The sequence below is a fragment of the Podarcis melisellensis genome (assembly GCF_964234715.1).
Source record: "Podarcis melisellensis genome assembly, chromosome: 14".
Lineage (NCBI taxonomy): Eukaryota > Metazoa > Chordata > Lepidosauria > Squamata > Lacertidae > Podarcis > Podarcis melisellensis.
This window is the reverse complement of record NC_138546.1, coordinates 26,751,912-26,778,989: the sequence shown is the minus strand read 5'-3', so window position 1 is coordinate 26,778,989 and position 27,078 is coordinate 26,751,912. Positions and strand designations below refer to the sequence as shown.

Sequence of the window (27,078 nt, the reverse complement as noted above, 5' to 3'; positions counted from 1 at the left end):
GCCCAGGCAAGCAACAATCTGGATGACAAAGGAGCTGACGTGGACACAGCCATATGAAAAGTATAAATCAGAAACATTTTTTCAATAAAGCATTCCCAGACGCTGGCTGGCTTCGAGGGCTGGCTGTCAGCAGAGTCCTATATGATGTCCCCCAAGTGCTGAGCAGATGCTTGGCAGGCCCCCCAAGCCTCCTTCCATCTTCCCTCCCGAGATCAGTAATTGCCGTGGCATCATCCATAGCCCAGTGCACAAAAACTATAGCTCATTCTCCGTTCTAAGCCCCTCGTTTCCAGAGAAGCAATAATTCAGTGCAAAAAAAATCACCTCTGACTGAAACTTGGCCATCAAGGCAAGCACAAAAGCAAAAGAGGAGGGAGATGCTTTTGAAAACCACCAGGAAAATGGACAAAGTCGTTAATCATTGAGGTATATTGAAGTTAAAACACCCTCCTGGGGCAAGTAGCAATTGCTTCTGGACAACTAGATTACCAGCTTTTCCATGCGCAGCAACGTGTGGAAACAAGAAAACCTGAAAGGGTGGAGGGTTGTGTGTGCATGTATAAATATTATTTCTACCATGCAGAGCAGAGAAAGTCATCTCTGCTGGTTGGGTATGAGGACACACACACACCATCTGAGCTGTGCATTTAAATAACACAAACAGCTGGAGTTGGGGGCAGCCACACTACGCTCAAACCTGAGAAGTTGACAAGGTGGTCAGAGGTCTGCTGTGCTTTTTATTCGTCCCATATTGCACAATGAAAGCACCTGCAAGCAAAGATCTCATTGACTCTGAGAACTCAGAAGGCACAGGAAATACTTTTGCAGCCTGTCAGTCTTCTTAAGGGGGGAAAAACAATTGTGGAGGGCAGAAAGAGAAAAAAACTTAAAGGATTGAAGAGGATGACATGGACTTGGAAGCACTCTGATTAACTCTTTCATAAAAATTAAGAGTTTGGGTTTAAATCAACCAACCAACCAACCAACCAACCAACCCATCCATCCATCCATAAGGGACCTCAGTGTCTCTTATTGAAGCAGTTTTCCTGATGAAAGACATCACTTTGTTGCTCAAAAGGATAAGGAGAAATGCATCACTGCCTATGCTGGATCACATCAAGGGCTCACTAATATTGGACAACTGCTAGATGCACAGGACTGTTGGGCATCTCCTCATTTGCTCCCAGCAGCCGCTACACAGCAAAGGCTGTTCCTCCATCATGGGCTAAGTGAACGCCAGCTGTTTAGCCCCATCCCCTGGCCTCAGAGGACCTCAGCAGGAACAGCGTCCTGGGAACTGCCATAAGAATGTAAGAAGGAGCTGCTGGACCATGCCAATGGCCCATCTAGTCTAGCATCCTCTTCTTACACACACCTGTGGGAAATCAGCAAGCAGGATTTGGGCGCAACAGGCCATCCTGTGATTTCCAGCAAGTGGGATATCAAGAAGTGTCTCCATCATGTGCTGCGTGAGTTGCAGTTGCTCTGCCCCACTCCCTCACCTTGGGGGTCTTCACTGGGCTCTGCTGCCTAGTAGCAAGGCAACACTAGTGAAGGTCAATCATCTTGTTGCTGTAGAGCTATTTCTCTCCCCAATACAAGACTCAAATATGATTTTTATCGTGGGAATCTCCTTCCAAGAAAGGCACTCACAAAGAGAGCCCTGATCACAGCAGGACCAAACCTTCTTGCTCTTGTTTGGGATACAAAGGAGGCACATCACCCCCTTCTTCCCTGTTCCCTCACCTGACTGTATGCTCAATCAGGGTTTTAAAAACCCTAGCAAAGCATTAGTCCTGCCCCTGAATTGATTTGGGGTTGGAGACAGAGTGGGTCAGGTTGGCCCAATCTGGGGGGCTGTGTGAAGCCTCAATAGCTGCCCAAGACCACCTCGGCTTCCTGAACTGGGGATAACTGGCCAAGGAAGCCGTGGTCCTTCAGGAATAAGACAGGTCAAAGGATTCTGCTAGGAGAACAGTGCCACATGGAGAGCTGAGGACAGGCTGGCTCTTGCATTACAGATGCTTTAGATTCTGATGGTGGGACTGTGTTTTACAAGGAAATGCATTTAATGAAAACCTGATGGCCACTTCTTCTAGATGGAGCGACTCTGGAAGAGGAAGACTTGCACGGCAGAAGCAGCGGGGATGCTCCAAACTTTTGCCACCCACCATCTTTCCCCTGAAACTCTTCCACCTTTCTCCTGCCCTGGAATGCCAGAAGTGGGTACGCGGTTAAAACATGTGTCTGGAATGAGGACGGATGACTTTGGCAAGGATGCTTTTTTATTTTTTCCCCCTGAGGCTAAATTCAATTTCCCCTACTTTTGCATCAGTTTGCAATTTTTCTTTTACGAAAAGTTGGCATGCGGGTGACGGGGGCATGGAAAATGCACAGTTGCAGTCAACATCACGCCCCGCTTGGTCCTTACTTCCTGTGATGCGAAAGCTCATAAGACCATTAAGAAGAGCCTACTGGATCAGGCCAATGGCCGAGCTGGTCCAGCATCCCATTCTCACAGTGGCCAACCAGATGCTGATTATGGGACACCAGCAAGCAGGACCTGGGCATAAGAGCCCTCTCCCCATCTGTGATTTCCAGCAACTTGTATTCAAAAGCATTACTGCCTCCAGTTGTGGAGGCAGAGCAGAGCCATCCTGGCTAGAAGCCATCGATAGCTTGTAGTCTCCATGAGTTTGTCTAATCCTCTTTTAAAGGCATCCAAGTTGGTGGCCAGCGCCAACTTCCTGTGGAAGTGAGTTCCATAGCTTAAATATGCACTGCTTGAAGAAGGCCTATTTCTAAATTAAAAAGTCCCAAACACCGCAACCTTTCCTTTAGGGGAATAACAGAATCATAGAAACATAAAGTTGGAAGGGTTGCAACCCCTTGCAATGCAGGAATTACAGCCAAAGAATTTCTGAGAAGATGGCCATCCAACCTCTGCATTAGCTACCCCTTCCAGTTTGGTGTCTTCTGCAAATTGGATGAGCAGCGCCTCAATTCCTTCATGCAATTTGTTTATAAAGGTGTTGAACAACAACAGGCCCAGGACAGAACTGGATGAGGAGCCAATAGAGAGCAGAGAAGCTACCACTTGCTTGTTCTTCCTCTTGTTTTGAACATAGCCAAAGGAACATTTTAATATTAATTTTAACCTCTTTTGCAAGCCTGGGCTTTGGTGTGCATGCATGACCCCCTCCCTGCAACTGTTGGCTACTTGTTTATTTCTCCTCCCTTCCATTCAGAGACTCCTTACCTTCTGGATCAAGCTGGCAAACTTCAGGTTCCTCGAGAACGAAATGTTTAGAACGGTGTTATATGCATTTTCTCCTCTGTTCTCCAGCGTAGCTTCCACTGCCACCCTCCTCCTGGCACTTTCTATGACAAAAATGGAGGTGTCAAAAGACAGCGTGTAGGCGGAGCAATCCGAATGCGACTTTCTCAGGACGCGTCTGCAATACTCCCTATGAAAAGAGCAAACATTAAAGCAGCAGCCCAGGAAGAAGCGTCCACCCTCCCTGCAACTGCGCATGAAGGAGACTCCCCACAGTCTCCCAAGGGGCAGCCTGTCAACGCCCAAAGTGCCTTGGTCACACTGCAGCACCAACAAGAAACAGGCAAGGGCCCAGCACTACAGCAAGAGGCTGAACAGTGAGGCATGTAAGACAATGGACCTGGAAGGAAGGCATTCATATGCTACATGGCATTCTTATCGGACAGTGTCCTGTGGGGTCTCTTAAACTAGAAAGGGTGTCCCCAATTTATTTTCACAAGCTCAATATAGAGAAAAGGCCAAATTACACATGTTAATCACACATTATTATTATTTTTTTAAAAAAGCTTTCTTGTAGTGCCAGCACGGGGAAGTTGGTGGGATTCCACAAGACGGTCTTCTCAGTGTTGGCACCCAGAGGCTGGAACTCCCTCCCTGTGGAAATACAGTTGTGCCTCTCATTGCTGTCCTTCAGCACCACTTAAAGATGGTTACAGTGGTACCTCGGAAGTCAAATGGAATCTGTTCCGGAAGTCTGTTCGATTTCCAAAACGTTCGGAAACCAAGACACAGCTTCTGATTGGCTGCAGGAAGCTGCTACAGCCAATCAGAAGCTGCGGAAGTTCTGTCGGACGCTTCCAACGAACATTCACAAACCGTAACCCTCATTTCCGGGGTTGCAGAGCCAAAACAGACGAGTACCAAGGCCTTTGGGATCCAAGGTACGACTGTATTTGTTTCGCCAGGTCTTTGGGAATTATGGAAAGCATCCCATTCTAGGCTGTTGTTTTAAAGAAATGGGGTTTGTGTGTGAAGTATTTTGGGATAGTGGTTAATTATACTGGACACCACCCATGGATTTCAACTGGAGGAACAGAAATCAAACAAATAATAAAATTATAATGCTGTTGTCACTTGTACTCTGAAAGAAAAGTAGCCAGAGTCCTCTAAATCCTATGCTGTGCTTCCGATCTGTGTTCCCAATCTGGTTCCCAGCCAAACCCCCCTCCCCTGCTCTGTTTTGTCCCTAAAGGTACTGCAAACAAGAGGAAAAGAAATGGCCAAATTCAGGATGACATCACAATAACCTATAAAATAAGTGTGAGAAATCTTCGGGCCTTCTGGTGTTGCTGAACTACAATTCCCATCCTCCCTGGCCATGGGCCATGCTGGCTGGGGCTGATGGCAGTTGTAGTATGGCAACATTTGAAGCATCAAAGGTTCCCCACTCCTGTTCTAAGAGTGGTAACCCTGTAATCTGATTTCCCAAATCCCTCTCACTCCAGATGAGCTACTCACATGGCAGTTGGGATATCAGTTTTAGCATCAAGGACCAAATTAGGGATGCAATGCTCGTCCTCGTTGCATCCGTTCCAGAAAGGTACCTATGAGGCAAGAAGGAAAAGTATTTATTTCCCAACCTTCGCCCTAAGCTCCCAGGATAGGTAACAACATTTAAACAGTTTAAAACAACTGACAATCATAAAAAATAAGGTGGGTCCTAAAAATGTGCATCCTCAAGTGTCAAAAGCCAGGGTAAAGAGGTGCATCTTCAGCATCCTCCAGAAGCTGTACTTTGTGGGGAGGGCATTCCACAGCTTGGGGGCCACCACAGAGCAGGCCCTCTCCTGGGTCACCGGCACCCTGCAAGCCTCTGAGGATTCTCTGGTTTTTATATGGAAGGATAAAGAAGATGTCTATAAACTAGGTACCCTTGGCAGTTCTGGGTAACCTGAGTTACAATACAATACTTTTTAAAAAACCATAGAAACAATACTTTTTAAAAAACCATAGAAACAATACTTTTTAAAAAACCATAGAAACAATACGATTTGATGTTGTGCCAGAAAGGTTGACCACACACATAATACATCTGCTGGCTTTCTGGTTGTCCCAACCAATATGTGAAGCCCAGAGAGGCAATTTAGTTAGCTCATACGTCTCAGCGTCTGGATTGAAAAATGAGGACCAGGTGGCTTCCATAAACAACAGGCTTCCCCTCCTTTCATATGTTTAGGCAGCCTTGCAAGTTATTACTGTTTGATTTATACAAATTTCAAACCACATGCAGGGGATCCAGTGTGGTGTAGTGGTTAGAGTGTCAGACTAGAACCTGGAAGACCAGGGTTCAAATTCCCACACGACCAAGAAAATCACTGGGTGGACCTTGGGCCAGTCACTGCCTCTCATCCTAACCCACCTCACAGGGTTGTTGTGTGGATGAAATGGGGGAGGAAGAGAGCCATTCACACCCACTTTGAGCTCCTTGGAGGAAATGCAGAATATAAGTGTAAAAAATAAGTAAAATAATAAAAACAACACACCTTGGTTCCTGGTCTGCTCTTCCACATTCCTCTGCCCCCTATACTTCACTGACCTGCCCTCCCCCCAATCCTCTTACTCTTGGGCTCCTGGCCCTGGAAGGCCAAACTCTTGTCCTGAATATTTCTTGGACACGGCCTATAGGGACAAGTTCCCAAACAGATCAATGGACAAAATACTCTGCAATGTTTCCAAGGCTGCCTCTCCACCTTCCCTCTAATGTAACGACAGTTACGCACAGCAACTTTTAGCAAGGTAGGCCAGCCGCCATCCATCACCGGTCCATTGTCAGGGCTACCCAGGGCATAATCGACAGAGAAAGTCACTGGCTTCACATAATCGGCTGTGTCCTAGGATAGGAGAAAGCAATCACCATTACCTTCAGTTTTCACTTTTGCAACAAGGGCCCAGCAAGCATAAGTTGAACGGGAAAGGTTTCTCCTTAACTATTCACCAGAGTTGTAAAAAGGCATGCAATTTGGTTGCCCGTGGCAAGTAGACATTGTCTCAAGGGAAACTCACCTAAACAGGTATATGTGAGCACAGTGGCTCATAAACATTTCTGTAGTTGGTGCATGATTATTATTATTATTTTTTCAAAGAGATGTTACACAAAGTTGGGCATATAAGGCAACATTTCTGGGTCCACTAATGAACTGGTATTTTGAATGCACCGCTCAAGACTAAACTGCAGTGGCATAGCGTGGGTTGTCAGCACCCGGGGCAAGGCAAGTAATTTGTGCCCCCTAACCCGTGGATTTGCGCCCCCTAACCCTAACTCCCAGATGTTGTGCCCGATGCGGCCAGCCCCCCCTGCACCCCCCACTGCTAAACTGCATTTTCTGGCAAGGAAATTCAAGTTTTAGAGATTTGAGCACATACCAAGACATGAAAATTCAGCTTATCACACCATTCTTGCCCTGCAAACAATGTAACCGTCTTGTGGGTGAGCCTGTCTCCATTCTCATCCAGATGGGCTCGTGGGATATACCGTCGCTCGTCAATGGTGATGTTGTAATTCAGTGCTGAAATGATTGGTTCAAAATGATTTGCACATGCATAGTGAATTACACAACCATAGTTTAGCAGATAGCTTAGTTGGTATAGTGTGTGGTGCTGATGATAATGCCAAGGTTGCAGGTTCAATCCCTGTAAGGGACAGCTGCATATTATTGCAGTTTTAATGTTGCGCAACAGAAGGATCCAACACAACAGTTGTGCTAGCAGAAATGCACTGCGCAACCAAGGCTGGATCTACACAGCTATAAAAATCGCTCTACAAAAAACCTGTTGTAAAGCTCACATCACAATTGAAAATATCACTGAGTTGTGATTTCAGCTCTACATCGCCATCTGGTGTCGCAATGTTATAATGCATTCATAATGCTGTATTTTGACTAATGTAGCTGAGTCCCAAGTTACCAGAAACTTGTTTATGCTTTCTCTTGAGCTAGATGGCTCCAATGGCACAAAACATTTTGCCAGTGGAAGAAGCAGACCTCTATGTTGGTATAACTTAGTGCTGCCTTAGATACACCCCCAAGTCTCTCTGAAGAGCAGTTTTGGAGAGGGTAGGGCACTGTCACCTTGTGGGGAGAGCAAATCTAGACAGAAATCTGGGCTCTCCACTTACTCACGCTTGCCGTCTGAAAATGAGCCGAGAGGAAAATGGCAGTGAAGCAAAGAAATGCAGACAGGCAAGTGGCGTCCTTCCCGTTCCGAGTGCAGTCCTTGTTGAAGATGTTGATCTTGAATGGCTCAAACCTGAGGCTGGCATTGATCCGTACCACACTGCGGGACCTTGTGGAGAAGAGGAAAAGTTTGATGATATCCTGAGCCAACCCGGAAATTCAATTACCAATTCAGATGTGTGGGTCAGAGTTTAAAGTAACCTAAATTTGAGTAGATCAAGTAAAGTAATTTAATTTTACATTTTTACATAAATTTGAATAGCACTTCTGTCTGCTGTGGTAAAACAGCAGTGGTACAGGCACTTTCCTAGCCACCTTGTCCAGAATGCCTCCCTCTGAAGAAAGACCCCCTTGGCCCTTTCTCAACGTGAGGCAGGGTTGGTGACCATCACTGCCTCCAATGGAAGCAAGTGCCGTAGTTAACAATGCACTGTGTGAAAAAGGGCTTGCTTTTTATCTGCCCCAAATCTTCCAGCAGTCAGATTCGACAAACAAAGTCCTGCTCTGAAAAGTAGCCCCACCAGCCATAAATCTTCCATAACAAACCATAATAATACAGCATTTCCCAGTGAGCCAACGGCGAGGTCCACAAGCCTGTCTTCATTCAGGTCCAAGCTGCCATGGATGCTGCATCCAAAATACATTAAGCCTGGAGAAATTTCAGCTGCCGTAATTCTCTGAAAAACGACAAGAGGAGAATCCTGTTCAGCATCCTGCTGCAAAGAGACGCCGTACGAAAGTGATGGCATGTTTTCACATTTTCTCTCTCGCAAGGGTGGTGTAATGGTTCTAGGGGTTGCTCGTGCGTAAGTTGTCGCCACACCTGGCTGGGTTACCTGAGTGAACCCTTTCTGTCCGGACAGCCACCCATCCGTGGCTGTCTCAATCGCTGGCAGAATCCGTCAGTGGGCGTTTCTTGAACTTCTTCCAGCAAAGAAGTTCTTTGATGCCGAGTCTCCTCCTACTCTCCCTGCACGGAAGTCTTCTGCGCAGGGTGGGTGTGGGACCCGTGCTCTCCCCGCTGGTCTCCGGCGAGGAGTCCTGGAGCCCCCTCGCCGATTCCCCCATCTGCCCCCCTTCTCCACTGGTGCTACGCTGATTTCCTTCCCCAGCAGATGGGCTGCCTCTCTCCCTACTGGGACCCTCTCCGGCATCCCTCTGGAGCCTTCCCTCGGCCTCTGGCTCCGATGGCAGTTCCCTGACAGGTGGGTACCCAAAATAATCCAGCAGGTACTTAAGAGTGTTGGTAGGAGTTGCCAGCTTGCTGAGGTTGTGCCACTGCTGCTTAGCTGGGATGATGCAAAGGCGAGGTCAGGGCTGTGTGGACAGGAATGCAGGAGGGACCAATCTGACACTCACACTGTTGATGCCCTGACCTTTGCTGCCTTCCTGCCTTGCCTCCACACCATCCAGGTAAGCAGCAGCGACTCTGCTGTCAGGAGGGCTGGCGCACTGCACTGCCCCACCACATTGGCACAACAACAACAACATATTTATTATTTATACCCTGCCCATCTAGATGGGTTTCCCCAGCCACTATGGGGGGCTCCCAACAGATTAAAAACAGAATAAAACATCAAACACTAAAAACTTCCCTAAACAGGGCCGCCTTCTAAAAGTCAGATAGTTGTTTATTTCCTTGATATCTGATGGGAGGGCATTCCACAGGGTGGGCTTTAAAGGTCAGGACCAACACTTGTGCTCGGAATTGTGCTCGGAAACATACTGGAAGCCAATGTAGGACTTTCAGGACCGGTGTTATCTTGCATTCCTTTCTGTTTGGGTACACGCAAGAGAGATGACCCTTTGAGTCCCTCCTAACCCTACAATTCTACAATTCTATAACAGCAAGTATGTTGGCAGCCTGGCCACCATTTTGCATCCTCCACAAGGCCCCAGGCTTAGCTTCATTCTAGCACATTGGAATGAGGATGATTAAATTTATTCACCAGGAGGTCACAATTCACAATTTAAATTTCATAATTAAAAACAGTTAAAACAGATTAAGGTGGACTTTAGACACACATTAAAAAACACTGTGAAAATGCTTTTCCTTAAAGCGTTTTGAAAAATATTTTGAATTTGCCATAAGCTCACCATCACCATCTCGTGTCACAGTATAATGCATTTAAAACACACTTAAAATGTTATATTTGCAGCTGTAATTACCAGAATAGCGTGTACCCTGAAAACACCCATCCCAGGTAAACGCCAGGGTAAAAAGAGGTACCTCTTCAGCGTTCGCCAAAAGATGTATAGTGAAGAAGCCAGATACACCCAGGGGCGTAGGAAGGGGGGCGGCAGTCCACCCCGGGGGTCACCCTGAGGGGGGGGTGACAAAATGGCAGGCGGCCAAGGGCTACACTCACTGTAGGGAGGCTGAGGACATGCGTGTGCTGTCGTTATGGGCGTTGCTCAAGTGCCATCTATATTGGCACCGCGCATGTGCCATCCGTATCGACGCTGCGCATGTGCCACTGGGCGGTTTGCCTTGCCCCTGTGGGTGGTTCGCCCTGCCCCTCAACACCCCACTCCGGGTGCCGGAGAGCCTTCCTTCACCACTGGATAAACCAGAGAGAGGCTGCCACTAGGCCCATGCAGAGCTTGTCTGAGACCCGGGACAGCAGTCTTGTTAGAATAAAGTTATAAACACAAACAAAAAAGCAACTGGTCCCTGGTGGGGCACCCCAAGCATCTTAGCCCTCTGAGGCCCTGGGCAAATGTACCCATGTGCCCCTCCCCCCGGCTGCATGAGCCTGGCTGCTACAGAGGAATGGTGGCTGCCACACAAAAAAAATATGGTGGATAATATTCAGAGAACATTCTGTACAGTGGCCTTCTTTTTCTGAGGTCAGAGGAAGGAAAAAAAAATCTCAGAATTTTTCCTCAGAAAAATGTATTCTTTGGTCATTTTAAAGAAATGTCTTCTTGCCTTCACCCTACATGGGAACTCTACCTGCTTATATTGCCGCACGAGGTTTTCCTTGTAGCCATGGAAGATATATATTGCTCCCTGATGCTCATCTTCAAGCGGGGCTCCCACAACGACATCGTTGTAGGAGTCCTGATTCAAATCGGAGACGGCAGCTATGCAGGAGCCAAACCTGGAGTTCTGGTAGCCTGGCAAATCTTCCAGAGTCCCATTGGAAACAAATCGATCCTTTGAAGAAAAGAGCTTATATATCACCCACGCCCACAGACATTGTGTTTTTTTCTGTCAAATGCCCCCAAATAAGCAACTCTGCGGAGAGAGAGAAATCCGACAGTTCAGTCTGGGCAGAAAAACGATTCACCGTTATGCAATATGTAAAGGTAGCTGGCAGAAAAAGAGAGCAAAACAACAATTGGCATTGTTTGATAAGGGATGGAAAGAGGAAAGGAAACCAAATACTCATTCTACCAATGTAAGCTCTTAGTTGAATGGATGAAGTAGCCACAACGGCTATGCTTTCCCTCCCTGTTGGAGGCAGTGAGTCCCTGAATGCCAGATGCTGGGAATCACAAGTGGTGAGAATTGCTGTTGCTCTCAGGTCCTGCTCGCATCTGGTTGGCCACTGTGAGAAAAGGATGCTGGACAAAACAAGGCATTGGCCCAATCCAGAAGACTCTTCTTTTGTTCCTATTTTATATACCGTATTTCTCGCTCCATAAGACACACTTTTTCCCTCCTAAAAAGTAAGGGGAAATGTGTGTGCGTCTTATGGAGCAAATGCAGGGGGGAGGCAGGCAGGAAAAGCCTCCAAGAGCCACACACAAGCTCCGCATGGTTCTTGCGGGCTTTCGCCCAGGAGGGAGAAGGGACCGATGCGGCCAGTCAGTCCCTTCTCCCTCCTCGTAGAAAAGCCTGCAGGAGCCGTGTGCTCCTTAAAGAGTGCACGGCTCCTGTGGGCTTTTGTGGGAGGTGGGGGAATTGCCATAAAGAGGAAGCCAGGACAGCGAGCGGGATCCATCCCACTGGCTGTCTTGGCTTCTGCCATAGCTGTGTGCAGCCTCTCCCGGCTGGAGAATCTGCGTGTGGCTAAAAAAGAAGCCAGGACAGCGAGCGAGATCCCGCTGGCTTTGCTCTTTAGGGCGGGGGGGGGGACCCAGGCTTCCCCCGGCAGCCCCGAGAAGCTCTAAAAACTAGGTGCGCTTTATGGTCAGGTATACCTTATGGAGCGAAAAATATGGTAAATGTTATTGATGTAGGGAAGCTTAAGCACCCTCAGGACTTGGAGTGAGAGGGTGGAGAGAGGGTGCTCAAGCTTTTCTGCCCCTGCTATCTCTAAAAACACTATTTGCCTTTGAAGGGAAGCCTTCATTGGTGCCCGGGGAAGTTTCCCTTGACATGCAAACAGGACCTTTGGAGAGGCAATTTTTGTCAGGACTGCAGCAGGGAGAGAAAGTATTTGATTTCTCCTCTCCTTCCGCTCAAGCTTCCCTGGTTTGCTATTTACATCATTAAAATTAATTAGGGCTGCCACATTTCAAGAAGTGAAAAGCCACACACAAACAAATCGTTGAGCTTTCTTAAGAGAAATTTCCCTAAGTTGTTGAGCTTGTTTTAGAAAAAGGCCAAATTGGTTCAGCTATTTTTGAGAAATAAGCTGCTTTTTGGAAATCTCCCCCAGACACTTCTGCCATTGAAATTGAACATATGGCAACCCAAATTTAATTATGCAACTGTATAAATTACATTGTACATTAATTGTATAAGTGAAACTAAAGTCATGTCCAGTTTGACATTCTCACGATACCGGGGATCGAACCTTGGACTTTTTTCATGTGAAGCAGATATTCTGCCACTGAGCTAAGGCCTTTCCCCATTTTGGCAATTAATTTTAGAACCAACATAGGAAACTGCCTTATATGGAGTCAGATCATTGGTTCATCTAGCTCAGTACTGTCCACACTGACTCGCAGCAGCTCTCCAGCAGGGCTCTCTTCAAGGCATACCTGCAGATACCAGGGATAGAACCTGGAACCTTCTGCAGCCCAAGCAGGTGTTCAGCTGCTGAGCCTCTATGGCCCTCCCCCTATAAGAGGTGGGAAATGTAAACAAATTATTAAATTGTTTTGTGCTTGTAGGGGACAAGACCAAGTAAATTACCTCTTTTAGGGTGTAGACATACACCTTCCCCCTCTCTCTTCCTTCGCTGAAATACATTGGTGCTCCAACCAACAAAACATCCGTGACACCATCGCCATTAATATCTACAGAATTGATTTCACTTCCATAGTAGGCACCAATCTGGGGGAAAAAGAATACATTGACATATGTGTGCATGCATGGTACGAGTGCTAGAGTGTTGTGTGTCTTTAAATCTCCAATTGCTTCCGAGAAATTAATGATCCCGTTGGAATGAGAGGTATTTCGAAACGGAAGCAATCTATCATCTCCTTGTCTAGACATCTCCCTCGGGAACAAAGAAAGGCAGACTCAAAACTTTGATCCTGGAAGATTAAGGATCAGACTCATGGCTTGTCTCTATGATGCTGCTTCCTGAGTTCATTCCTTTTTTGCCCAAAGACTATGATGAGAATGATTAATTTATTTATGATAGGATCCAAGCTGATTTGCAGCAAGTAAAATGCAATCTTCAAGTCTCACAGCTTCTTGACTGACCTCCAGGATGGAACATCTTTACAGACAATATTGTGTCTATGCTGAGGTATCTAGAAGATATGACATTGCTGTCTAACCCCATTTGGCTGTCCCAAGTGTCTGAAAATGCAAAAACTCAAGGTCACCCAGTGAAACCAAGAGACGAGAGGCCTTATACTAGCAAATTATTAATAATAATAATAATAAAATAAAATTTTATTTATATCCCGCCCTCCCCAGCCGAAGCCGGGCTCAGAGCGGCTAACAACAATAAAAGTAACACAGCATTCTAAAATCAATTCGTTTTAAAATCAATTCAAAATTAAAGTACCTATGGGCCTCATTTGTGTAGGAGAGGGGTGGGAAACCCCAGGCCTAGGGGTTGAATGTGGCCCCTCAGGACTCTCTATCTGGCCCCTAGAACTCTCCCCAGGCCACACACCTGCTTCACTCCCCAAGCGGTTTTGCCTGGCTAGAGTGTGCCCCTAATCTCTGGCAATGCCTCTTACAGAGAGGGGAATGGCTGAGTGAGTGCTGAAACTAGCCTACTGCACAAGCACAAAATTTACATGCGTTGCTCCACCCACTTTTACCTCTGGCCCCACCCACCATTGGGACATGGCACTCGGAAGGCTGCCCAGAATGGAATGTGGCCCTTGGGTTGAATATGATTCCCTGTTCCTGTTGTAGCAAATAGCGATGGCCACTGGCAACAATGGATTCCTTGGAGAAGAGGTCATAAGGATGGCATTCACTACCCATACTCCATCAACCTCTTGAAGGAGCTAGTACAGAAGTACGACCACACATTTCTCTGCAGTCACAGGGGGATGAGGATGGGTTTTTTTGCTTTAAAATGGTACTGGAGATTCTCCATATGTTGGATTCTATGTTCTGCTTATGGGAAATGGATAGCTCAGTTGGTTAGAGCATGGTACTGATAACACTAAGCTTGCAGGTTCAATCCCTGTATGGGACAGCTGCATAGTCCTGCATGGACTAGATGATTCTCAGGGTCCCCTCCAACTCTACAATTCTATGATTCTATGAATTGTCGCAGTGGATGCTCATACTACTACTACTACTACTACTATTACATTGAATTCATATGCAGCCCTATACTTGGGGGCCTCAGGACGGTTCACAGAATAAAATCAAGATATAAAACCACAAAATACCACAAAAATACTTAATAAAAATAAGAACAGCAACCCAATACCCCCGCCCCCAAAACCCACATTTTAAAAGGGCATAGGATGTAAATCGGATTAACCATAGGCCTGGTTAAAAAGGAAGGTTTTTGCCTGGCACCTAAAGTTGCATAATGAAGGCGCCAGGTGAGCTTCCCTGGGGAGAGCATTGCACAGACAGGGAGCCACTGCAGAGAAGGCCTCCTACCCTCCGAACCTCTTGAGGAGGGGGGACACAAAGGAGGGCCTCAGATGATCTCATGGTGTGGGTAGGTTCATATGGAAAGAGGCGGTCCTTGAAGACTAGGCACGGACCTTTGAATATACCCATAGTGAAATGATCAGTTTCATACTGGACTAACTGCCTTGATTAGATCTTCTGCAACCCCAAAGCAATGCCCCCCCCTTGCCCAATTTACCTGCTCTCCTTTCAGAGACTGGTGAATGGTCAGATTCCGGTTGGTGTGCATGGTGAAAATGATAACCTTCCCCGTGTGGTTGAAGCGGGGTGCTCCAGCGACGTAAATCCTGTCAAGTCTTGTCGACACCACTGAGGTGACGGTGTAACCTGCAGCACACACAGACAGAAAGACAGGAAGGCAGACAGAAAAGAAGGTAGCAGGTTATGCAGAGGGAATCACAAGAACAGCCCTGCTAGCAGCCACAGACAGCCTCATCTTCCATTAAAAGCTTTACCCTTCCACCCAGCTGATAAAGATTTTCTATTTCATCTGGCCTTATAACCTGGTGGGTTTATTTTGTTTTAACCTGGATCATCCTTTTTTTATTCTGATGCACTGTTTACTGGCTTTTGTAACACCTACGCCTGGATAGCTCAGTTGGTTAGAGCATGATGTTGATAACGCCGGTTGCAGGTTCAATCCTGCGTGGGACAGCTGCATATTCCTGCATTTCAGGGGGAGGGGTGGACTAATTTTATGATATCTATGATAACTGACTACCGTTCAATACATTTTACATCTTATCTTTTTTTGTAATATTTTTGATATGTTATTTCACTGTGTTGTTGGCCAGTTTAGGCACTGAGTACAGGGACGTGGGTGGCGCTGTGGGTTAAACCACAGAGCCTAGGACTTGCCGATCAGAAGGTCGGCGGTTCGAATCCCCGTGACGGGGTGAGCTCCCGTTGCTCAGTCCCTGCTTCTGCCAACCTAGCAGTTCAAAAGCACATCAAAGTGCAAGTAGATAAATAGGTACCGTTCCAGAGGGAAGGTAAAGGGCATGCGCTGCTCTGGTTTCGCCAGAAGCAGCTTAGTCATGCTGGCCACATGACCTGGAAGCTGTACGCTGGCTCCCTCGGCCAATAAAGCGAGATGAGTGCCGCAACCCCAGAGTCAGCCATGACTGGACCTAATGGTCAGGGGTCCCTTTACCTTTAATGCCTGGGTAGCTCAGCTGGTAAGCATGATGCTGATAACACCAGTTGCAGGTTCAATCCCGCGTGGGACAGCTGCATATTCCTGCATTGCAGGGGGAGGGGTGGACTAATTTTATGATATCTATGATAACTGACTACCGTTTAATACATTTTACATCTTATCTTTTTTCGTCATATTTTTGATATGTTATTTCACTGTGTTGTTGGTCACTGAGTACAGAAAAGCAGGATATAAATTCTTACAACAAATGGATAAACTGACAAAGAATCATGCAATTCACACAAGCTTCATCTCCCTGGCACTGTTGCTTCAGATGCCTGCCACAGTCCAGAGACTGGTGCACTCTACACCATGATCTGCTTACATTTTAGCCCCTCCCTAAGCAATTGCATAGTCTGAGGTCCAGAAGGGAGGAACTGCTTGTGTGAACCAGCTTGACCCACTTCTCTTGCCTAGCAATTGAAAAGAGGTGATTCCTCTTACCCAGATAAGCTCCGTGATTTTTCAGCTCCTCTGGGAACTCTTGGAGGTAGGATTCTCGGTGAGGAACGACTTTGCCGCTACTGGTTTCCTTGAGGACTGCTCCGTTCCAGTCGTAGGCACCCACAGCTCCGAGCAAAATCCCATCCTGGTCATGGGGGGAGACAAAGGAGCTATTGGCAATTTCTAAGGGCTCAACCACACTTTTGCTTGAGCTGTATTTTGATTATATTGTGTACTGATTAATCCCCCAGGGTCCAAGAGCTTTCTTTGTTGTTCCCTGGCTGTGTCTTGCAAAAATCCCATTTTACCCGCTGATTTAAAGCTCACTTATGCCAAATTTCCCTCTGGAGTGTCTGATAAGATCTGATTTAATGGATAAAAATGGATTTTTGCAAGCGGCAGCCATGGAACAATGAGAAAAGCTCTCAAACCAGGGGAATTAATTGGTACACAGTATGATCGAAAATGGGTCAAGTACAAGTATGAATGAGCCCTAAGATATTTGTACATGTATGCTTGGGGCATACACACACAGAGACAAATTTGACATTTCTATGTGCTAAAGATCTCGCCTCCGGATGTGACACAAGAAAGCACCAGAATTTCAGTGAAATTTTCTCCTAAAACTGTCTACACATTTGTTGCAAAGCAATTCCTAATATAATGTATTTTTGTATGCTATTTCCACAAATATATGCCTCTTTGAGCACACTTTACCCTAGCATATGCATTTTTGCACAGATTACTTGACTAAAGAACTGCATTGCAAAATTAAGAGAAGTGTGGTTTGATTCGTCTAAATTACCATAGTTTCCTGTGTATTAGGTGACTGGGATGTTCAACTGCTGTTCAGTTTTAGAGTTTTAGAGTTATAGAGTCTGAGCGCCGCCAGGGGCAGAGCGCACCTCCCTCCACTGCCTCTGCCATTACAGCAGCAGCAGCCCGAGGCAAGGCGTTTGGTGGGCGGGCGAGTGCCATGCTCAGAAGGACTTTCCGTGTCCCCTTCTGTGGGGAGGGAGGAGGAGCGGCGGCACAAAGGGTGCCTCTGCTCACCAGCTCCCTCTCCTCCTTCCCAACGCGTATACCCAGTGTATAAGACAACCCCCAACTTTTGGGGTGATTTTCCAGGGATTAAAAAGTCATTTTATATGCCGGAACATACGGTATGTAGGGTTGCTTTCAGATATGAACTGAATCAATTCGCACCCCTATCCATATCGCTATCCTCAAACTTTATTCATTTTCTACCTTTCTTCTATCTAGAGATTTAGAATTGCATACAGAATAGGGTGGGGAATTATGGTATAAAGTGTGTGTGCTGAATTTTTCTAACAGGCAATTCTGGGAAATTCTTTGTATGTGGTAGAGCTCATCTTCCTGAGCATGTTGGTGTGTGTTAGGCCATTGCTGCAATAAAGAGCTTATCCACACTGGTTTGAGCTTTAAAGCTTTGTGTCTGAATGCTCCCCCCCCCCGAACTTCCCCCATGAAAACCCGCTCCTTAACATTCAATCAGAGCAAACATCACTTCGGGTTTTCCATAATTGCCTTTTGCTCCAATTCAGCTTTAAAGAGCAGTTATTTGTGGGGAAAGCTCCAGATCAATAAAAAAGGGTGCACAGACATGGAGCTTTGAACTGTGGACTTTGCCTGGAAAGAGCAGAGGAAAGATCATTGTTGATAAGTCCTAAATTAGATGCTGAATCATTGATGGCCGGAATATTAGGCAATTGATGTGTAATTTTGGGAGCATTTTGGCAGTTTCCTAGACATCTTCTTGGCTCTTGTGTGTCCTGGTCTCTGTCCCTCACAAGGAACAGCCACCCGCACAGCTTCCCTTGGCATTCAACCGCTGGCATCGCTTTTGGTATTGTTATTTAAAACCGTCCAGCACATTGGCTTATAATCTGCATTTTAGCTACAGCAAGAGAAGCTTCCAGTATTTAAAGGAGCTCTGGGAATGTGCAAGGAAGCCTCTGCCAAGTCAGCAAGTGAAATATTCTGAGACCTGCCAGTTCCTCCAGACTTGTCAATTTTGGCAGTGCAACTCTAGAAAAAACACACACCAGGGAAAAAAATCCCCACCAGCATCAGCTCAGTCCTTGTGAAAAGAGCATAGTAAATCAATTTATAATCAAAGCTCCCCTTCTGGCCAAAAACTACCATAGGCTGAGAGTAAGGCTGTCACTGTTTCTTTCATTATGGCCAGAACTCCTGTGTCTTCAGCAGCAGTAGTGTAGGCAGAGATTCAACAGATGTGGCTTTGTCTAGCATGGAAACTGGAATGCACCTACTGGGGGTTTTTTTGCATGTCAAGCAGCTACATAGAAGGAACCAAGAGTTGTTCCCTGAGTCCTTGCAGAAGGGGAAGAGACGCAACTCCCAGAAACTCTCAGTAACTTCCAGGCATTTGGATCTGTGGGTACACTCATACCATACATTTAGAGCACATTTAGGCTTCCCCCAAAGAATCCTGGGAACTGTAGTTTGTTTGCTCTGTGGTAGGTAAATTGCAGTTCCCAGGATTAAAGACATGTATGGTGTGGGTTTATGCATATGCGTGAAAATCCAAATGGCAACTCCCTGCCCCTTGTGATTTGTTTTTCTATTAACTTCAACGTCCAACCATTTCTTGCCACTTCAAGTCTCTCATAACCTGCTGCTTCATAGGAGAGTCAGTCTTAGGAAGTCTTGTCCATGCTGCCAAGAACAATCCAGTCCAGAGATGGCAAAAATATATACTAAAAATGGCTTCATCTAAATTTTCAGTCAACACATTCTCAGAAATGGAGGAGCCATTCCTTGGGATCACTTTCCATGAGGAGCTAAATGAAAACATATCTGAACATTCCTGGCCCTTCGCTCAATGCTTTTGTTTCAAATTGCATCAGGAAATCAGCTTTTTTGGCCCACGGAGGAGCTGAGAATTCTCAGTGGCTTCCAGCTTTGGGTGCATAAATAATCCAGGTATCATCTGCTACCATACATGGGCCTTTAGATGCCCCCATCCATCACAACCGAAAAGCTCTCCGCATGCCAAAGCCACATGCCAAAGCCACATGAATCATGGTGGGGAAATGACAAAAACAAGAGTGTTATTCACTCACTTCCACAATATGGGATGAAAATCCCGTCTGGGACATTTCGAGGCCAAAGGATATCTCATGCTTGTTGGTGCCTGCAGACAAAAGGGAAAGGCATTTCAGGAATTGTCAGACACCTTCCATGGGGAAAAAACAGTCAGATGCCAAATAGGGACAATGGGAAAGGAAAAAATAATAATAATGAACTACCGCTTCCCAGCATAATTTTACAGCATTAATTTCTACAGTTTGGGGAATTAGGCGTCTGGAATTGACAGAACAGGAAGTAGAACACTGGCGAACTTGCATGAATCAAAATTTAACCTATGCTTTCTGAAATCTGGAACAAACTTCCACATAACTTCACAGCTTCACCTCTCATGACTGAGAGGTGACAGGACAGCCACCTTCAAATACTTGTCATGTCAGGTGGAAGATAGAGCAAGCTTCTTTTATGCTGTTCTGGAGGGTAGGACTTGAACCAACAGAGTCAAATGACAAGAAAGGAAATTCTGACTAAACATTAGGAAGAGACTAAATATTTCTGAGGGTAAGAGCTGTCTCAAATTTAGTCCTCCACATTTCTGCAACAGTTAGAGGGTTTTATTATTATTTTTAAAGCCCTTATAAAAATTCATTGGTGTTTTAGGGAAACACATGTTTGCATGCAACTGTGCCCAATATGCACATTTCTGCAAAAGGACTGACTAGCGTGACCTGCCTTTCAAAAGTGGGACAGGTGAGATGGAGAAACTTGAGGCAGTAGCAAACTCTGCAGCTCACCTTCCAAGCTGAAAATCCTTTCCCCCAGAGCGTCCACGATATCTTTGAGAGCAGCTTCATCAGTGACATTAAAAAAGTGTTTTTCATCTGGGTCACTCGCTATATATTTGATTTCTTTCAGGAAGGCTTCAGGGTTGATCCCTCTTCTGTTATAATAGCCAAGAACCTGTATTAGAAAGCAAAAAGATGTGCCTCATATTTTTTTCCGCAGAATGAAAGGCATTTGTCAAGAACATTCCAGTGCGAGGTTAAGGGCTCATCCAGATTTCCGCTCGTCTCATTGCTTTCCCTCAGAGAAACCCATTCTTTACCAATGAATTAGAACAAATGTCAGTTGGCTTTTCCAGCACTAAAGAGCTGAATCTGCCCACCTCAGGTCTACTAGGAGTGGCTCCTATAGGAAGAAGACCTTTTCAAGCCTGCTATCCCTAATGCTTTAAAACTAGAAATGATAGGGATAAAAACTGGGGACTTCTACAAGCAATGCCATGTGTCTGCTATACCTTTGGCACCAAAATGAACTTACCGTATTTTTCCGTGTATAATACGCCCCCATGTACAAGATGCCCCCTATTTTTGAGGACTCAAAATTAAGAAAATGGGGGGAGATTGCCCAGCGTTGATGAGCTTTTTTAAGGGAGGATTGCCGAAAATCACTCACCTGCCTGAGCTACGCTGCTTCTCACACGCATCTCAAAACCTGTTCCCTCACCGGCAGAAGCAGCCAATTGCCCGCCCATTTGCTGCAATGGCAGCCAATCAACAACAGCCCTTTCCACAGCCATCAATAATGCACCCGATAACCACTAACAATCTCCGGGTCGGAGCACCAACCAATTCCAAGTCCCCCAGATCCACTACCCATGTATAAGACAACTGCCAATTTTTGACATACTTTTTGAAGAAAAAACCCTCGTCTTATACAAGGAAAAGTACGGTACTTCTATGTCGGGGGGGGGGGGAATGCTAAGCCATGGTTTGTTTAGCCTAAGTGAGGTTTCTTTGAAAGTCTGAACCCAGCCTCAAACGTGGTTTGTTTTCTGGCAAGACCATGATGTTGCTGGATCACAAAAGTGTGGCTTGTTTTAACGATGGTTTGGTATTACTGTAGCTCTGAACCAAACAGCCTTGCTTAGCTAGGGTTTGTTCGCCCAGTTCGCCCTGGATGCTCACCAAGCTACAGAGGGTTCAGGCAAGGAGAGACTGTAAGCAAGCCAAACTTTGGAGGGGGAAAAGCATGGCTTGTTTGCTTTTCAGTGCAGTGACTCATGGTTCGTTGAGCAACCATAGCTTAGCATTATGTGCAATAGCAACCATTGCCTCCCTGCCCTTTATAATACAGTGGTACCTCGGGTTAAGTACTTAATTCATTCCGGAGGACCGTTCTTAACCTGAAACTGTTCTTAACCTGAAGCACCACTTTAGCTAATGGGGCCTCCTGCTGCTGCCGTTGGAGCACGATTTCTGTTCTCATCCTGAAGCAAAGTTCTTAACCTGAAGTACTATTTCTGGGTTAGCGGAGTCTGTAACCTGAAGCGTATGTAACCCGAAGCGTATGTAACCCGAGGTACCACTGTAATAACAACACCCCACTATGTGTAATTAATGAAAGGGAAAACTGAGATGGAACTGCCAGATATGCATTGAGCGTAACACATAGTTTGGCTCCCAGAGTGCACCTCTGAACACACTCCAGAAAACTCTGCAAGATCCAGGGTTTCTCTGACAGTCAAGTAAATGTCAATTGCGATCCTCAAAAGCAGAATGTCTGAAAACCAGCACTGATGGTTTCACCGGTGGAGAGCCCGATCCTGACTCTACATTCACTCTGGAGCAATTTTGGCCAAAGCTCCCAGTAGGTGGTGCCAAAAGGAGACTCACCGCAACAGCGTATCTGGTGACATTATCTTTCTCGCTGCCTTCAATCACCTTCTCGAGGTCGGGGCTGTCATGTGATTCTCCGTCTGTGATGACAATCATCACTTTCTTGGCGCCCTTGCGCCCGCCTTTCTGAAACGCCTCTGTGCTGAAATTCAAGAGATTATGGGGAGTTAACATTTCAGTTCTGCGGAAGTTTCCTTTGCAGATGAAGTGTGAATATCACAACATGTTCACAATGGCTGGTCTGGTTTCTATGGAGATTTTTTAAAGGGCTGAAGAAGCATCTTGAGGAGAAACATGGCGAATGAGAGACAAAAGTGAGAAAGAGATTGTCCAAGATCTTTAAGGAACCATTTCTATTACAGTGGTACCTCGGGTTAAGTACTTAATTCGTTCTGGAGGTCTGTTCTTAACCTGAAACTGTTCTTAACCTGAAGCACCACTTTAGCTAATAGGGCCTCCTGCTGCCGCCGCACCGCCGGAGCACGATTTCTGTTCTCATCCTGAAGCAAAGTTCTTAACCTGAAGCACTATTTCAGGCTTAGCGGAGTGTGTAACCTGAAGCGTATGTAACCTGAAGCGTATGTAACCCGAGGTACCACTGTAGGTTGAATTGAATGTTTCAGAACCAAAGCATGCCAAAGTTGCCTTATATCTAGGGATGGGGGAGAATTCTGATTTGTTATATTTATTTCTTTATTTCATTGCATTTATATCCCCACCTTTTCCTGCAAGGAGCTCAAGATGGCATATGTGGTTCTACTCGTTTAACCCTCACAACAACCCTGTGAGGTAGGTTTGGTTGAGAGGCTGTCACCGGCCCCCAAGGGCACACCCAATGAGTTTCATGGTAGAGTGGGGATTTGAACCCTGGCCTCCCAGGTCTTAGTCCAGGACTCTAGCCGTTATACCACACTGCAGTTCTCCAGTCAGGTGCTGTGTACTAAAGTGCATATATTCGGGTAAAGTGAGCATACCAAGTGAAGGCAACATACAACTATTCATTACGTAAGGGAAAGGGAAAGGTAAAGGGACTTGCTGATCAGAAGGTCGGCAGTTCGAATCCCCGCGACGGGGTGAGCACCCATTGCTCAGTCCCTGCTCCTGCCAACCTAGCAGTTCAAAAGCATGTCAAAGTGCAAGTAGATAAATAGGTACCGCTCCGGTGGGAAGGTAAACGGCATTTCCGTGTGCTGCTCTGGTTTGCCAGAAGCGGCTTAGTCATGCTGGCCACATGACCTCCCGGAAGCTGTATGCCGGCTCCCTCGGCCAATAAAGCGAGATGAGCGCCGCAACCCCAGAGTCGTCCGCGACTGGACCTAATGGTCAGGGGTCCCTTTACCTTTAACCTCATGAATACAAAAAGATACCAGCCATGCACAATAAAGTCCTTTGGGAGATCTTGAAGGAGAAAAATAGGTATATAGAAAGGAGACTTCCTGGATGCCAAGATCCAGGTTTGGAGCAAGTACTCTTCAGTGAGAGAACCCCAGCAGAGATTTAAAATCACAAAATATGCAGAAAAGTAAAGAGTGGAAATATAGGTTGTTAGATCTTTAAAATATGCCCTTGTGAGTTCCAGAGCTTTCCTCTTCCCCTAGCATAAAGAAATACCACATATTTGGCAAGTTACACATGGTTTACTTACAAATCCTCTAAAGGTCAGATTCATGGGCATTCAGAAAAAGTTGCGCAGGCAGTAAAACTTGGCTTAGTTACAGTGGTGAAAGTTCACAGTGGTGAAAGTCCAGGAACACAAGAGAGGTTGAGTTCATCAAGGTAAAAATAAGCTTGATTATCTTGCTCCCACAGTGATGGAGAGTGTCTTGGCTAAGCCTGGCAGGGCAGCTTACTTTATGGTATTAACCCCTTCATGCACTAATTAGACTTAAGCATGTTGGTTATCTGAAGCCGGTTGTCCCACATTGCTCACCGAGCAAATTCTATCCCAAAGGCCGTCCGGGTCTCTGTGCCCCCTCTCTGCTCAATGTGCCTGGCAGCTTCCACCACATCCTTCACAGACCTGTAGTCATTCAGATGGAACTCATGCACGGCATCTTCTCCATACTGGACGACTCCAACCTGGAATGGGGGAAAAGAAGGAGCACATGGTTTGTGGATCCTTTAAGGCAAAGGTAGCCAATATGAGGCCCTCTGGATGTTGCTGGACTACAATACCCATCATCTTTGACCAATAGTCATGCTGGCTTAGGCTAAAGCCCAACAATAACTGGTTACACCGGCTTTAATATATGTTGATACAACATTAATACAATACATATTTAGCATAATGAAGTGCTTAATAGCACAGATTGCTATGAGAATAATGCACGACACGTTAACAAGCTCCAGTTTCTGAACAAACCTGTCGTGATTTATTTTAACAGGCAGTCTTATACTGTACACACGATTTCTGCATTTAGCTCTTATTCCCGCATTGCAGGGAGCTGGACCATACAATCCTTACAACTCTACAGTCCTATGATTCTACATCCGATATGGTGCACATATTATGCCTGTGATAAGAACATAAGAAGAACCTGCTGGACCACTTCAGTGGCCCATGTAGTTCAGCATCCTGTTCTCACAGAGGCCAACCAGATGCCTGGGGGAAACTGGCAAGCAGGATTCAAACATAAGAGCACCTTCCTCTCCTGCCGTTTCCAGCAACTGGTACAGTGGTACCTCGGGTTAAGTACTTAATTGGTTCTAGAGGTATGTTCTTAACCTGAAACGGTTCTTAACCTGAAGACCACTTTAGCTAATGGGGCCTCCCGCTGCCGCCATACTGCCACCGCACAATTTCTCTTCTCATCCTGAAGCAAAGTTCTTAACCCGAGGTGCTATTTCTGGGTTAGTGGAGTCTGTAACCTGAAGCGTATGTAACCTGAAGCGTATGTAACCCGAGGTGCCACTGTATTCAGAAGCATAGCCATCCTGGCTTGTAGCCATCAATAGCTTTCTCCTCCATGGATCTGTCCAATCCTCTTTTGAAGCCACCCAAATTGGTGGCCATCAGTGCCTCCTGTGGGAGGGAGTTCCATAGTTTAACTATGTGCTGTAGGGGGCTGGACTAGATGACTGTTGGGGTTCCCTTCCAACCTCACGATTCTATGAAGCAATGCATTTGCTTCGTCCTGGGTAGCGTCTCTTTCAAATGCAAACAATATTCAACTGATTCTTGAAGAAAAGCACGGTGCGCTGGCAAGGGTGACGGTTCCTAGCACGCCAGCTTGGAAAAAGCTATAAAACATAAGATGAGGATGTGCTGATATGAGAGAAATTCCTCACATGTGTTTTCTCACCTGTATTTGGCCTGGTCCAATGTAAAATTTCTCCAAGATGCTGATCAGGAAATTCTGTACTTCCACCCAGGGGTAGATGCTGTTGGAACCGTCCAGGACGATAATTATATCCATGTATGTCTGGCATCCTGCGATAGAACAGGCAGGAGATCATTAAGAGATCTTGGCTACTTTCAGGAAGCGGATAAAGGCTTGCCAATATATATATATATATTCTTTGTCTCCTTTGGAGCAAGAAAGTCCTGAATCTTAGGCCAATCTTTCTCCTTTCCTGTTCTGAAATCTTATCTCCTGGGTTCTGCTGTGTTTCTTCTTTATTGAGGTTCCCTAAGGGTATATATATAAATCTATATTACATGTTTAATTGGTTTTATACTCTTCAAGAAACTCTGGGAACTGCAGTTCTGCGTGGAGGCGAAGGATAAAAAAGCCTCAGCAGCTCAGCAAAGTACAGTTCGCAGGATTATTAGGAGGGAGCTGCAGAAATTATAGTGATGCTTATTTAGTTATTTTATAAAATGTATTCACTGCTTGATTCTTTTTTTAAAAAAACATACACCTTTAAAGCAGTATACAAAATAAAAGAAAAATATCAACAAGAAAAAATAACAACAATAAATTAAGACTTCTGAAAAGTTAAAATAACAACTGCCTAACTACAGATTAAAACTCGCACCAACCTTCTTAACATCTGGGTAAAGGTAACAGTAAAGGTAAAGGGACCCCTGACCATTAGGTCCAGTCGTGACTGACTCTGGGGTTATGGCGCTCATCTCGCTTTATTGGCAGAGGGAGCTGGTGTACAGCTTCTGGGTCATGTGGCCAGCATGACTAAGCCGCTTCTGATGAACCAGAGCAGCGCATGGAAACACTGTTTACCTTCCCGCCGGAGTGGTACCTATTTATCTACTTGCACTTTGACGTGCTTTCGAACTGCTAGGTTGGCAGGAGCAGGGACCGAGCAACGGGAGCTCACCCTGTCACGGGGATTCGAACTGCTGACCTTCTGATAGGCAAGTCCTAGGCTCTGTGGTTTAACCCACAGTGCCACCCGTGTCCCATCCGGGTAGGCTTGTCTAAACAAAAATGTTTTTAGCAGGCACCGAAAAGAGTCTAGTGAAGGCACTTGCCTGATATCAATAGGCAGGGAGTTCCAAAGCGTAGTTGTTGCCACACTGAAAGATCGAGTTCTTACAAATGTAGAACAGGGATGATCTGGGACCTGTAATAGTGCCAGTTTTGCCAATCAAAGCAGTTAAGTGGGCATATATGGGGCAAGGCATTCTCACAGGTAAACCGGTCTCAGATTGTTAACGGCTTTATATAGAAACAGCTATTGTTACAGTAAGGCTGTGTGCTCCTCTGGCATGGCATAGGAACACCTGGATTCCACCAGTTTCTGGAAGGGGCAACATCACATACAACTCACCAGGGCATTGGGTTGGGCCTCTGCAATATACCTGATCCCATAAAGGGGCCGTAGGGGGAGCACTGCTTGAGAAGCAGTAAAAGAAAGTTGAAGCTAGAGTAACTTCCTAACTTATAGCATACTGAGAAGTGGACCCAACACCAATAGTCTTCTGTAGGAACTTTTCTTTTTATCAAAAAACTACATTGTTTTCACCCTGTAATGTAAAGTCATAGATATCCAAAACATGTCCTTTTCTCTTTCTTTTGGGTCTGGAAGGAAAAGGTGCCTATGCTTCGCTGCTGCAATTTTTACTGTTGCCGGCCCACAAAATTCCCTTTGCTGTCCTGCTTCCATTCAAGCAGAGGTTCCTAGCCCCCCTCCCTCAAAGTGGTGCAGAGAGAGAGAGAGAGAGAGAGAGAGAGAGAGAGAGAGAGAGAGAGGGAGGGAGG

The 27,078-nt window shown here is 45.9% G+C and overlaps 1 protein-coding gene across 1 annotated transcript in view; it reads right to left on the bottom strand.

Annotated features, from left to right (window-relative positions):
- ITGA11 (integrin subunit alpha 11) overlaps positions 1 to 27,078 on the bottom strand; it is a 90,035-nt gene that overhangs the window by 23,371 nt on the left and 39,586 nt on the right. Inside the window, exons 6-20 of the mRNA XM_081888419.1 lie at positions 25,219 to 25,346; positions 23,847 to 23,995; positions 21,914 to 22,058; positions 20,033 to 20,198; positions 19,274 to 19,344; positions 16,167 to 16,311; positions 14,703 to 14,851; positions 12,599 to 12,739; positions 10,466 to 10,669; positions 8,056 to 8,186; positions 7,452 to 7,618; positions 6,701 to 6,843; positions 6,058 to 6,168; positions 4,796 to 4,881; positions 3,260 to 3,467 (exon numbers count right to left, since the gene is read on the bottom strand). Of these exons, the coding sequence (XP_081744545.1) occupies positions 3,260 to 3,467; positions 4,796 to 4,881; positions 6,058 to 6,168; positions 6,701 to 6,843; positions 7,452 to 7,618; positions 8,056 to 8,186; positions 10,466 to 10,669; positions 12,599 to 12,739; positions 14,703 to 14,851; positions 16,167 to 16,311; positions 19,274 to 19,344; positions 20,033 to 20,198; positions 21,914 to 22,058; positions 23,847 to 23,995; positions 25,219 to 25,346 (2,144 nt within the window). The remainder of the gene's footprint in view (positions 1 to 3,259; positions 3,468 to 4,795; positions 4,882 to 6,057; positions 6,169 to 6,700; positions 6,844 to 7,451; positions 7,619 to 8,055; positions 8,187 to 10,465; positions 10,670 to 12,598; positions 12,740 to 14,702; positions 14,852 to 16,166; positions 16,312 to 19,273; positions 19,345 to 20,032; positions 20,199 to 21,913; positions 22,059 to 23,846; positions 23,996 to 25,218; positions 25,347 to 27,078) is intronic.